Source organism: Asterias rubens, chromosome 11, assembly GCF_902459465.1.
Source record: "Asterias rubens chromosome 11, eAstRub1.3, whole genome shotgun sequence".
Classification (NCBI taxonomy): domain Eukaryota; kingdom Metazoa; phylum Echinodermata; class Asteroidea; order Forcipulatida; family Asteriidae; genus Asterias; species Asterias rubens.
This window is the reverse complement of record NC_047072.1, coordinates 1,288,906-1,302,612: the sequence shown is the minus strand read 5'-3', so window position 1 is coordinate 1,302,612 and position 13,707 is coordinate 1,288,906. Positions and strand designations below refer to the sequence as shown.

The 13,707-nt window shown below is 39.6% G+C and overlaps 1 protein-coding gene across 2 annotated transcripts; it reads right to left on the bottom strand.

Moving 5' to 3' along the window:
* Positions 1 to 813: 813 nt before the first annotated feature.
* LOC117296648 (lactadherin-like) lies at positions 814 to 12,406 on the bottom strand. 2 transcript variants are annotated; one of them, XM_033779672.1, is made up of 4 exons: positions 11,645 to 12,406; positions 3,240 to 3,288; positions 2,362 to 2,690; positions 814 to 2,262 (listed from the first exon to the last, which is right to left on the bottom strand). In XM_033779672.1, the coding sequence occupies exons 1-4, from the start codon at positions 11,777 to 11,779 to the stop codon at positions 2,122 to 2,124; spliced, it is 654 nt and encodes a 217-aa protein (XP_033635563.1). In that variant the 5' UTR covers positions 11,780 to 12,406; the 3' UTR covers positions 814 to 2,121. The 2 variants fall into 2 exon arrangements, with proteins under 2 accessions (XP_033635563.1, XP_033635562.1); XM_033779671.1 differs by lacking the exon at positions 11,645 to 12,406 and adding an exon at positions 5,643 to 5,977.
* Between the last annotated feature and the right edge of the window lie 1,301 nt (positions 12,407 to 13,707).

Below are 13,707 nucleotides of genomic sequence, written 5' to 3'. Positions count from 1 at the left end.
GCCGGCGAGGCAGAAGACTTTTGGGCAGGGCTACGGCAAGTGGGCGTGGCAGAGAAAGAGGAGGGCGGGGAAGGGCTGGGACTGAAGGCACTGGAAGGGCAGCTAGAGGAGGCAGGGGGGTTAGAAGAAGAGGGGGCAGAGGCAGGGGAGCTGCAATCCAGCCTCTAGACCAAGCAGTTGTGGCTCTCCGTGAGCAAAGACAACAACGGTTAAGGGTAACTATTCAAGAAAAGATAAATACAAGAACTGTTTAAACTGTATGGGCACATTTTATTTGGCACAAATACATTGCTCCTGATGACATCTAATTTATAAATAATATAAAGTGGGTATGGAAATTAAATGCAAAACCAACATGACAGATAACGTTGACAGTTCCCTGGTCAAATCTAATGAATGCGCTGATTTCCAATGCATATTACATCAAAATTTACATTCTTTCATTCATGTGAACAAGTCACCTACTAGCCTTTATTGTCAATATTAATCTGGCCTAGAGTGTGGTGTCTATGGCAACAATATTTAATATATTCCCATTGTGTACAATCCTAGCGCAAACAAAACACATACATTATGTTTTCTCTGCCAAACTGCGACACATTTTAATTGAATTGGTTTTCGCCATAACGTTGCGTCTATCGCATTAAGGTAATAAAATTATGCTGATCGTTTAAAGGCACTGCGGCCGATTTCACGAAACGCTAGGATTAATCCTAACTCGAGTTAGGACGAGTAACCCGTCCTAACTTAGGATGGGTTCAATGCGTCCTACGTATCTGGATACGGAACTGAACCCGTCCTAAGTCCTAAGATTAATCCTAAGTTAGGAAGAGTTTGGTGAAATCGACGGCTGGTTCTTGATTATTTTACGGAGATTTAACATCTATTGACTCAAAACATATTACCATATAAACTGACCTAATAACAAGCAACAGAGAGCCGTTGATAAAATACAACATTGTGAGAAACGGCTCCCTCTGAATCTGAAGTAACGTAACTCTTGAGACAGAAATAGGTTCTCACTAAAAGAAGCCCCCTTTCAGGCATCTGAAAACACACAAATTTGTGCAACAATGGTCTTTCTCTTGTATTATTATTCTTGCAACTTCGATGACCAAATTTTCACAATTTTGTGTTATTGTAGTCCATGTTGGAATACACCAAGTGAGAATATTGTTCTTTGACACTTGCACGGGTACAGTGCCTTTAATTGCACATTTTTACCATGAAGCTCAATATTTAGATCGAAGCAGTTCAAAATAGCTCAATATTTGTCCCCATGTTATGGCCACAGCAGCGCTTGCCTATAAACCGTTTTGTGATTGCGCGCTATCCAAACGTCACATAAAATGCCGGTTACATTATGTTCCATCTTCGAGGCTACAGTAACGTTTAATTACTGATGAACAGGGTGATGGAAACCACAGCAAACAAGATTGTCTGACAGACATCAAAGGCACCGCCCAAAACAACAAAGATGGCTGCCATTGTTCATCTTTGTCATAATTTTTGATGTGTGTGGGCTGTGTTTACCTTGGCATTGAGACAAGTAGAATATTATTTTGTACGCTTGACATGGCTGTGGATTTCGTTATACTAGCAGCCCATTCAAAACCAACAGTCTTGGGTATTTACCAAGATGGTACTTACCCCACTATAGATTGGAATAGTCCAGCTTGGGTATTTACCCCATTATAGATTGGAATAGTCCAGTTTTGGATATCAATGACGTTCAACACTTTGGGGATTGCAACTAGGCAAATAGTGAAACACACAACTTGTGCCTCATGTATTTTATAGTACGAAACGGGAAAATAAAATGGATCTAATGTAATTAATTATTCATGGCCTGACGTTTCCTCATGCAGATTAAAATGTTAACGTTTATAAATTACTTTAGATCGAGTTGGTTGAACAAAAGGTTCTGTTTGTTTAAAGACACTGGACACTATTGGTAGTTGTCAAAGACCAGTCTTCTCACTTGGGGTATCTCAACATATGCATAATATAACAAACCTGTGAACATTTGAGCTCAATTGGTCGTGTAAATTACGTTTCATGTTAATTATAGCTTCCCCATTCTGCAACAAATGTGGCGGTTGGTCGTTTACTGCGCTTAACTTATTTACAGCCAAGCAGCTCAAAACGCAGACAGATGACTGCATACCACTCAACGGGCACGATGCGAATCTTGACTGCCAAGACGGGCTTGAAGAAGCGCCTCTCTACGATGCTATCTCGGTCGAAGTTACCGTTGAATATCTAAAAGCAGGGAATAATAGTATGGGTTGTTATGGGGGGTTCCTAAAATCTGGAAAACAAATTTAAAACGGACAATAAGAAAAGTATTTGAATGCGTACCTGAGTGTGACCAGTTTTGTCTCTCACTTCAAAGAGACATGCCGGTGAGGGCGGTTCGAACTGCACTTTGTACTTTGTCACCCACTGGGCGTTTCCACCAGTACGCCCCTGTGTGAGTACCCCAGTGACGTAGGTCGGGTTGCCTAAATCCACCTGTATCCACTGGTTGGTATCCTTTACCTTAGCATGCCATGCTCCTATAGTATCATCGTCAGGCGGTAGCTTGTTGAGACGGCCACCAGCCGGTGTTGAAGTCCGGATTAGGTCATAGCTACTTGATGCGGAGAGGCTCTCATCGGGGATCGAACCATCTTCAAGACCGAGTTTGTCTGGAACGGGGATAGCGAGATAATACTTAGTAGTGGTTTATTATACCTATAGCGCTCATATCCGTCACTCAGTGACGCTCGGAGCTTCAGCAAGTTCCTGCCAGGTATGTGTGACTAAGTTTGAATTACGAGACCTACTCCTTTTGCAGCACCAAATGGTTTACAAGGTGCTGTGACGTAATATGCTGTCAATCAAACCAGGAACCCCTGGACTGTCACCCCCTTCACTTAACGAAAGTGCACTGGGTTATTTTACAGCACACGGGACCAACGGCTTTACGTCCCATCCGAAGGACGAAACTTCATGATTAAGTGTCTTGCTTAAAGGACACAAACGTCACGAACGGGACTCGAACTCACACTCTGCTGATAAAAAAAAACACCACAGCTTGAGTCCGGTGCTCTTAACAAAAAAATACACAAATCCATGGAAACACATCGTTTATGCAAGAACGAACCAAAAGACCAAAAGAAAAATCAAGATAACCTAACTATAAATCACATCCAATTACGTTCTTTAACACGATAAGAAAAAACTTAAATACTCACCAAAACCCCAACAGTCTTTTAAAGGCGTACATTTTCCATCTAAACTGATCTGTAAAGCAAGGTAGATACAATTATTGTTATTGATAAATCACTTACAAAGAAAGGTACATGTTGGTAAACCACTCTTAAAATTAATGCCAACAAAACTGTCGGTTAGATGCCTACATCAGCCTTCGATATAGCTTTCATTGCATGGTGTTGTCGTCAACCTTTCTATATCTTACGTTCACAAAGCAAAGTTTCAAATCCTACTTAGTTTTCGATAGTGCAAACTATTTTGAGAAACCTTTTACTTCGAAGATAGATGTTTTTTATACCCCAAAACTTTAATCTGACAACCGTTACTCTAGTAACGTTTTTTTTAAATATTGTGTATTCAGATTGGGATTATCTTTCTGCGTGGACATAAACGCTCGGGACTATCGGCAATCATTTAGGGATTGTCGGCCATTTTATGGAATAAAAATGTTAGACAAAAATGGCCGACCGTGTTATTTCGCGACGTAAAAGGAAAACCTTGGAACATCGAGGCATGTTTGTGTGGATCATTATGTTCTACTTTTAAAACATCTATCTAACCAAACCATGCATTTCTAAAGAAACGGTCTCAAGTGCTTTTTCAAAGACCAACTCGCCCGATCCAAGGCAACGTGCCCCTTTAATGAGCGTTTTTTGTCTGTTTACACAAACAAATGTAACAAATTGGCAACAAATTTACGTCCAGAAACACAATTGCTAAAATTAAGCTTTGTGTACAGTCCATATCAACAATATTTGTCATGTCAGTTTTTTACAAACGGCTTGTTTCGTGACATCAACTCAAATATTATTTTGAGGAGAAAAAAACTTAAACCATACCAGAACAAGAAACCGCTAGTGCGCTTCACTCACAGACATACAGATTATTTTGTCTGTGGCTTCACTTGTATTTCAGAATCAATATAGTACTTTATATTCCCGAGAAATGAAACAAATAAATTAAATAAAAATCAATACGGCCTTGGCGACTTCTATATAGGGAAGACATTTTCACGTGTTATTACTGCCCTAATGACAAGCACTCATTGCAAAGATAAAAAAAAAACAGTCGATTGGTTTAACCCTCTAGTCACTGCACCGCCCGAGTTTCTGAAAACCAATTTTTCAAGATTCTTGCAGTAAACAACTGGAATCGTAGTTCATTTTTTAACAGATAGCTTAATATTTATGCACAATTTGTTACCCTTTCGGTAATGTTTGTTTAAAAGTACAAGCTCCCATTGGGAACAATAATCGGCTCTATAATATTTTTTTGTAAGGATAAAATGGACACAATAGCTTTTCAAGGCTTTTATCTGACTCTATATAACAAATATTAGTTTTCAGAAACTCGGGCGGTGCAGGGACTAGAGGGTTAAAGGCACTGGACATTATTGGTAATTGCTCGTGTAGGGATCCGCCAAGTACTTTTGGGGATGTCACATGACATTCATTCTCTTTTTCTATAGCTTCGACTTAATTTATTTATTTGGTCTGTGATTCTCTCTATTTTTATAGGGAGCATGGCTCTGGCCATGCTCCAAAAACCTGTTTATATGGGATCAATAGAGTTGTAGAGATATTTGTGAGTATTATTTTTTGTTTTTTTACCCTCATTAATGCCCAAATTATTGTGATTTTGTAGCTCTCTATTTGGATCGTTTTATTTGTAAAACCATGTGTGTATGCCAGGCAGCACTGTCACACACGTGCGTCCTTTAGCCTCTGTGTGTGCTGACCTTTTTGTGAACTTACACTGTGCACTGTGTAATGTTATGTAATGTATATACCGTAGTGTTATAACTTTTTGTGTTGTTCGCTATGGGTTACCATTAAAACCTGTACAGGAGAAGTTTATTTGATATATTTTACTTAACTGTCATTGTTCATTTATTGTTAATAATGATTGTATTTTGGCGAATGCTCGTCCTTTATTAGTTATAGAGGACCGGCTCTCCTTACCGTGTCTCTACACTCGCATAAACAATTGTTATCATTAAAACTTACTGTGTAACGATGTATGAAGACCTGTTGATTATGGTATCTAAACATTGTGAGAAACGGCTCCATCTGATCTAACGTATGGTTTTTGAGAAAGAAGTAATTTCTCACTAAAATTGAATTCGAGACCTTAGCTGAAGTCTCGAATTCAAGATTTGAAATCACACATCTTTTGCGTTATTTTTTCCATTATTTTCTCGCAACTTCGAAGACCAATTGAGTCCAAATTTTCACAGGTTTGTTTTTTATGCATATGTTGAGATACACCAAGTGAGAAGACTGGTATTTGACATTAACGAAAGGTATCCAGTACTTTTTAACACATAAATCGTTATGTTATACATTTTTTAAACAAATAAATTTGAAGGATTCAATAACACATACCTGGCAAGTCATGGTGTCTGCATTAGCATCGTAATATGAAAACGATAACAAGTCTTGGAAATGAGAACAGTTTATCCCTTCAGGGTCGCCGTTCATCTGACAAACTCGATTTATGCGATCGTAATTAAAGGAGAAACATCCACTGTTCCTTATACACTGAGCGGAACATCTGACGGCAGAGATGCCCGAGATATTCATGAAGGACTGGCCAAGAAGGGCGTAGTGCTCTATCGGTTGATACCAGGCCCCTCTATAACTATAAGATGCTGAAACCTCAAGAAACATCTCAAGCAAAAGAAGAATCGAACCGACGATGGCCATTTTCTACCACATAAGTAATTACCGCTAGCTCAACACTCTCGGGGTTGAACAATGGGCTATAAATATACCAAGATGATGTAGTCATGCGAAATTATCATAACCTCTCATGTTCAAAGACCATAATCGCCACAGGGTTTTTTCTTCACATAGACTTGATTCAAGTCCCTTTCTCATGTGAGAGGTCCCCCTAAGCATATCGCAACAACAAGCTTCACAGTGCGCGCTCGCCGTCAAAAAAATGGTCCTGCGTATAGCCTTTTGTCAAGACCTTTGCTGCTTGAACAACTTCGCAGACCATACGCGCGAGTGCCGATTTTGGTCTCGACTATACCGTTCCGGTCGCTAGGGATCGTGGCTCGACGAAAATGTCCAAGCAATAAAGGCATTGACAAAAGTCTATCCCGCGTGCGGAACAGGTTGGGGAATGCAGAGCTGCGTCACAAAACAATAGTTTTCTGGCGATGGCACGGGATTGGGACTTGAGCCAAGTCTAGGTTGTACCTTGCCCTTGTGAATAAAATATGACATCGATTTTGGTTTGTTTTTAGCCACGTCGTTCTGCCCCTCATCTTCCTGTGAGGGTAATTACAATTATCAATAATTATCATTATTAATTTGTGTTGTGTTTTGTGTCTGTAGTTTTTTTTATTTATTTTTATTTATTGACATTTAAGACTCAGCGCGCTATTTCGTGCGTTGTGGTGGTATAATGGGGGTATTAAACAAAATATTGATGAGATGTTGAAGTTAACCTCCGGTCCTCTAATTAACAAGGGCGCGCATTTTGCTAAAATACAACCAATAAGTGAGGTCTACAATAATGATCTTTTGTACTGGTTTTAAAGGCACATGGACACTATTGGTAATTACTCAAAACAACTGTTAGCATAAAAACTGACCTCACAAGCAATTGAGAGCTGTTGTTTGGGAGTATAAAACATTGCGAGAAACGGCTCCCTCTGAAGTAACGTAGTTTTCGAGAAAGATGTTATTTCTCACTAAAATATTTGAATCTGATTTCGAGACCTCAGAATTTGATTGTGAGGTCTCGAATTCACACATCTGAAAGCACACAACTTCGTGTGACAATTAGGGTGTGTTTTCTTCCATCGTTAGGGACTTTTCGTTTGCGACGCCGGATGGTTCTGCGACGGTAAAGATGACATTTGGCGTCATCTGCGCCTGCGTCGGCTTTGAGGACGGTCGTCCCTCAATTTCTACGACAGTACTTAGGATGAATCTTCGTTGTGCTGAAAACGACAACGTTTAGCTGAACAACCGTCGCCGAAAACGAAAAGTCCCTATTATCTCGCAACTACGACGACCAATTGAGTTCAAATTTTCACAGGTTTTGTTATTTTGTGCATATGTTGAGATACACCAAGTGAGAAGACTGGTCTATGATAGTTGCAAAAGGTGTCTAGTGCCATTCTAAAACCACAGCACACAATATACAATACACGACACAAAAACACAGTCACTTATTATTATGACTAAAATTAAAAGTGACAAAAAGTAAGCACATTACGAGGATGGGCTTCATGCGCAAATGAGGCTGGCAATAATCAAGTTTGACCCCATCCAAAAGCAGCCTTACACATCACAATATTTCGGGAATAAAAATTGAGGATTTCAATACAAGACAAGACTCACATACTGTTCTAGAAAACTATCTCTCCCTTTGGAATAGTATTTATAGCATAGCCAGAGCCATAGTCCTAACAAAATATAGAGAAATACTCTTTACCAGTAAGGTTTTATGCTAATAATTATTTTAAGTCATTACCAATAGTGTCCACTGCCTTTAACAATCGCTATGAAATTGGGCCCATGTTTCGTCTGGCTCCCTCAACAACTTCACAGCATCGGAAAGATCATTTGCTATCACTGAATTGATACCAGACTGATTTACCGTTTTGCATCCATAGTGGCAATGAAAATATAGTGATGTTTCTAGACTCATCATACTTCGACCAATTAGGTGGAAGAGTGATGAATCCATTGGCGTTATACTCTTGACAAAGACATACAATATTTTTATAGACCCAATTTAACAATGAAACATTTATATCCTACTTGTTCTTGACTGAGATGCATTATAAAAAAATGCAAAGAGCAAATTTTGAAGCACTCTTAATGGGTTGCTATAATCAGCAATGGTCCATTATTGCAATATTACCAAAAACCACGCATTGAGTGCTTAATGGGCGTACAATTTACCGCAGACTTTATTATTCATAATCCAATTCGTTAAAGTACACGGACATAAAATTCAGATTAGAGGCATTGCATGATGAGGTATCAAGGTATATTTGGTTTGCGGTAACACCATGTGTGTATCTACTTGCCAGGAAGAGTTTTGTTCGGGAGACTTCTCAGTTCTGAAAATAACTGTCCTGCTTTTTAACTATTAACCGGGCGGATGGTAACGAAAATAGGCTGGGACTACCTCTTTAGCTTTAAATAGGATCGATACTTAACTGCACTACCGCGGAGTCAGTTTTTGAATTGGTCTCAACGTTTCGACTAGCTTGCTTAAGTCATCGTCAGGAGACTGAAGAGATAAGAGAGAACATACTTTTAATAGGCTCATGCAGGCCATAAGATAAAACATGACTAAAAGCATAATTACAAAACAGTTTTTAAAAGGTAGACCTATATAGGTTGTTACGTGTTCCGTATAACATTAAAACAATCGAGTTGTTCCAAAAACCAAATGCCTTTAGGGGCAACTTCTATCCCAACCTATAATCCCGATTCATTTATTCGCTTGCAGAACTGGTTAACTGGATAATTTGTTAACGACAATTAGTTTTTTCGAAAATATGGGCCCAATAATAATAACTAGTTTTTATATAGCGCGTTTCACACCCGAAGGGCGTCCAAAAGCGCTTCATATTTTTACCCTTGTACGACGTGCTCAAACAATGATCGTCTACCGAGACGAAAATTGTTTTCGTGACATTGTTTTACTCATTTCTCAAAAACTACAGCACATCAGCAGGTAATATTTGGAGGGAAGCTTTCTACGATCATTATCTTCAAACCCTGTATGTTTAATGTACATATGTTGTCATATTGTTTTGTGTCGCAAAAAAGTACTGAAACCCTTTAAGCTATGAAATAGATCCCTTGTCGTAATCACTGAATTAATATGAACCATCGAAATGGATTCGCATTAATTTTTTATTAATTAATACTGCGTAAGAATAACTTAAATTCTTAAGTAGTTATTGTATCGGTTTACGGCAAAACTGTACGATCAGCCTGAGTGAAAAAATGGCCGACTTGAGTAGTTTGATTTTCCTCTTGCTTGAGATGTTTCTTGAGGTTTCAGCGTCTTATAGTGCGAGTGGTCTCTACCGAGTGGTCTCTACCGAGGGGTCTGTCACCAATCGGTAGAACACTACGCCCTACTAGGCCAGTCCTTCATGAATATCTCAGGCATCTCTGCCGTCAGATGTTCAGTTCGGTGTCTCAGCCATCATGGATGTTTGATCACATCAATAAAGTCTGTCAGATAAACAACGCCAGTGCTGAGCACGTCTGTGACAACCTTCAAGGATTGCCGTATTTTTCGTATTGCGACGCAACTGCAAAACCAATGACTTGTCAGGTACTTTTGAAACAAAATTATGTGTATTTTTTTTTCCAATTTGTTTTCTGTCTACTTGTTTCATGACTGACCTATATTGGAGCAATTTTTCTTTATCAAACGAAACTAAGTTATTATTATTATTTTTGAAGGGACAATTAAAGAGCTGGCAGTAAAGTAATTTATGTAACCCACCATGCATAAACTGACAAACCTGCAGATGGTTTGAGATCGATCGGCCATCTGGTTCACGAGAAAATAGTGGAAGTCGATAATACATTTTGCATGACATCGAATAAAACGCTCAGTGAGCGATAAACTCCAAACGCAGTTATAATTTTATTTTTTTCTAATCAAATTAATTTATGACATTTCAGACCAAAATATTTCAAGGGATGTTTTCTACTATCATCATGATTATACAATGTCAGTTATATGTTTGTATGATATTATTATAGAAGGTAATGGTGAAAGACTTCTCTTGAAATATTAGTCCATAAAATGCTTTACTTTTTGAGAAAACAGTAAAACAATATAAATTCTCGTTAGCGAGAATTACGGATTTGTTATAAACACAATCATGTCATGACACGGCGAAACGCGCGAAAACAGGAGTGGGTTTTCCCCGTTATTTTCTCCCGACTCCGATGTCAGATTGAGCCTAAATTTCCACAGGATTGTTATTTTATATATAAGTTGTGATACACGAAGTGTGGGACTTGGAGAGTAGGGAAGGTGCGTCGCCCGGCAGCATCAACCGGGAGGGCCCCCGATCACAGGGATCGCTGCTGGGTACGTCCTCTCTCGTGTGCGAAAGTTCTGACCGAATCGGACCAGGCACTCGGCCGGGAGGGGCGAATCGCGGACCCCCGTCGCCAGGAGCCCGAGGAGAGCGCAAATCCCACTGTTTGCTATTAATTATCCACCTTCCAGGTATTCAGTGGCAACACCGACACTAACAGCATAGTGGAGAGGCACTTCTTCAAGCCCGTCTTGGCGGTCAAGATTCGCATCGTGCCCATTGAGTGGAATGTGCCATCACGCTGCGTTTTGAGCTGCATGCTTGGCTGTAAATAACGATGCGTGCACTAAAAGTCCAACGTCGCTTTTGTATAGCGAAATATATATATATATTTTTTTAATCTGACGCATAAAATAGTCATTAAAAACCAGGGACCGATTTCACAAAGTGCTAAGATTCATTTTAAAGGCAGTGGACTCTATTATACACATATTGACTGGCTACGAGGTAAACTAGTACAATGTATACGTTTATTCCCACGAGGGATTTTGAGTTACAGAAGAGTGACCTATTTCCCGAGGCCGAATGCCGAGGGAAATAGGCCCCTCTTCTGGTCACTCACAGGCCCGAGGGGGAATAGACGTACACAAGTTACCGAATTATGCCAGTCAATATGTGTTTTATAACACAGCTCGGTCTTAAATGTCAAATAAGAACAGAAAAAGGAGTTTTGTAGTTGTTGTTCACGGCTCAAATCAAGAGAGGGCGCTGTTACCGTGGGCACTATTTGCAAAGACTAAAGCCCGCTAAAATTGGTAATGAGTAAACTTTACCGTAAACTTGGTAATGAGTAATGGTAAGAGATTGATAGTATAAACTACATTGAGAAACAGCTCCCTCTAAAGTTACGTAGCTTTCGAGAAAGAAGTAATTTTCCACGAATTCGATTTCGAGACCTCAAAATTAGATTTTGAGGTCTCGAATTCAAGCATCTGAAAGCACACAACTTCGTGTGACAAGGGTGTTAATGTTTTGTTCTATCATATCGCAACCTCGACCACCTATATTGAGCTCAAATTTTCACAGGTTTGTTATTGTATACATAATGTTGAGATACAACAAGTGAGAAGACTGTTCTTTGACAATTACCAAGTTGTCCAGTGTCTTTAAAGATGAATTGTCAATAATAATTATTGCCAAGCCATAGTGATTTAATTTTGTGACATTCTCTTTGTGAAGTCGAGCCCTTATCTTTTGATACATTTTATCATCAATATTTTAGAACTTTTTCGAAAAAAAAGTGTACATGACCCGCCAGAACTTGAAATAAACATGGTTCTTTACCTTTGGGTCCACTGCTCGAAGTACAGCAACACGCCTTTCGTTGACTCTGGTTGAACACGCAGCGGCAGCAGCAATCCACGCTGTGCTGTGTTTTGCAGCCATCCTTCCGCCGTGCTGACGCAGCTCTGGCCCCATGGGCTGTGTGGTGCAGCTCTGGCCCCGTGGGCGGTGTGACAGCAACTCCTACCCCGGGGTTGTGTGACTGAGCTCTGGCCCTGCACGCTGGGCTCGTCTTCTCTGGCGCGGGCAAGATGTCAAGTAAATACTTTTTTCGCCTGTCCACATTATTTCTTTAGAAAAGAGTCCTTCTGTCACTCAGCAACAAGTGGGATGAAGCCATCTTAATTATAATGGAGCACAAAAAGCAAGTGAAAGCACAGAAATAGTCCATAGTTGACAAGAAGTTTTGTCTTCGTGAGAAAGTTGGGCGTCGTTGAGCTCTGTTGTCCCTCACAGTTCAATATCGGCATTTTCTTAGTACATGTATTCAGTACTCAACCCAGTGGCGATTATTACTTCTATATTACTTCATGGAACAATTTACACGAATTTGAAGTTCGTAGTGAAGTTTCTAGTTGTCTTCATGAGAAAATTTGGGGTATTTCCTTGAGTTCTCGTGTCCCCCACAGTTCAACGTCAATGGCGGGCATTATTGTGGTGTATTACTCAACTTTATGGAACAATTCACATAAACTGAAGCCATTAACACAATTCTAAAACTAAGCCATATTCACTGATAATGCTGAATACATTCCTAAAGCGCAGCAGTGTCTGGTCCGCTCTGTACTGTCGCGTATTGAACTACATCAAGATGTCAATGAAAACACGCCATTGTGTAAAAAGTATAACAAACGCAGAATTGTCTTATTTGCATAACAAATAGATTTGCATAAAGTAGTTTGGCGCAGTCTTCGTTCAAAGGAATGCAGGGAATTTCAGAGGTAAGTCTTGGTTTGGCTGTAATACAATTGGCATGGCGGCATACATCGAAGTTCCATCTAGATTTAACAGATTTTGATCAATAGGAAACGGGCAGATTTCGAATAGACCCGAGATTGGTCAACGTCTTAATTAAAGTGTTAAGTCAAAAATAACACACATTAAGCTGGTGATAAATATTGTCAACTCACTTAAAGCCATTGGACCCTTTCGGTAAACAGTATTGTCCAAGGCCCACACTTCTTGTATCACAACTTCTATATCAAATAACAAACCTGTGAAAATTTAGGCTCAATCGGTCATCGGAGTCGGGACCCACCCTTGTATTTGCGCGTTTCGCCGTGTCATGACATGCGTTTAAAATAAATCCGTAATTCTCGCTATCGAGAATAGATATTGTTTTACTGTTTTCTCAAAAAGTAAAGCATTTCATGGAATAATATTTCGAGAGAAGTCTTTCACCACTACCTTCTGTAAACCCTGTAAAGTTATTTGTAAATCTGTGTACCGAAAGGGTCCAATGGCTTTAATAACACTGAACACTATTGGTAATTGTCAAAGACAAGTCTTCTCACTTGGTGTTTCTCAACATATGCATACAATTTACAAACCTGTGCAAATTTGAGCTCAATTGGTCGTCGAAGTTGCGAGATAATAATGAAAGAAAATACACCCTTGTCACACGAAGTTGTGTGATTTCAGATGCTTGATTTCGAGACCTCAAATTCTAAATCCGAGGTCTCGAAATCAAATTCGTGTAAAATTACTTCTTTCTCGAAAACTATGTTACTTCAGAGGGAGCCGTTTCTTACAATATTTTATATTTTAACACCCCTTACAAGTATTCTGCCTGCTCATTGGTTTAGAGCGCGTCACATGAAATGTCTTAGTTTTGCTAGACGACGGCCGTGTGATAGTGCGTCGGTTTGCCGTGCGCTAGTCCGAAGACATTATGAAACATTATGAGAAATGGCTCCCTCTGAAGTGTATAGTTTTCAAGAAAGTAATTTTCCACGAATTTGATACCTCGGAATTTGATTTTGAGGTCTCGAAGCATCTGAAAGCACACAACTTGCTTGATTTCGAGATGAAGTCTCCGAACTCAAAGTCGTGGAAAATTACTT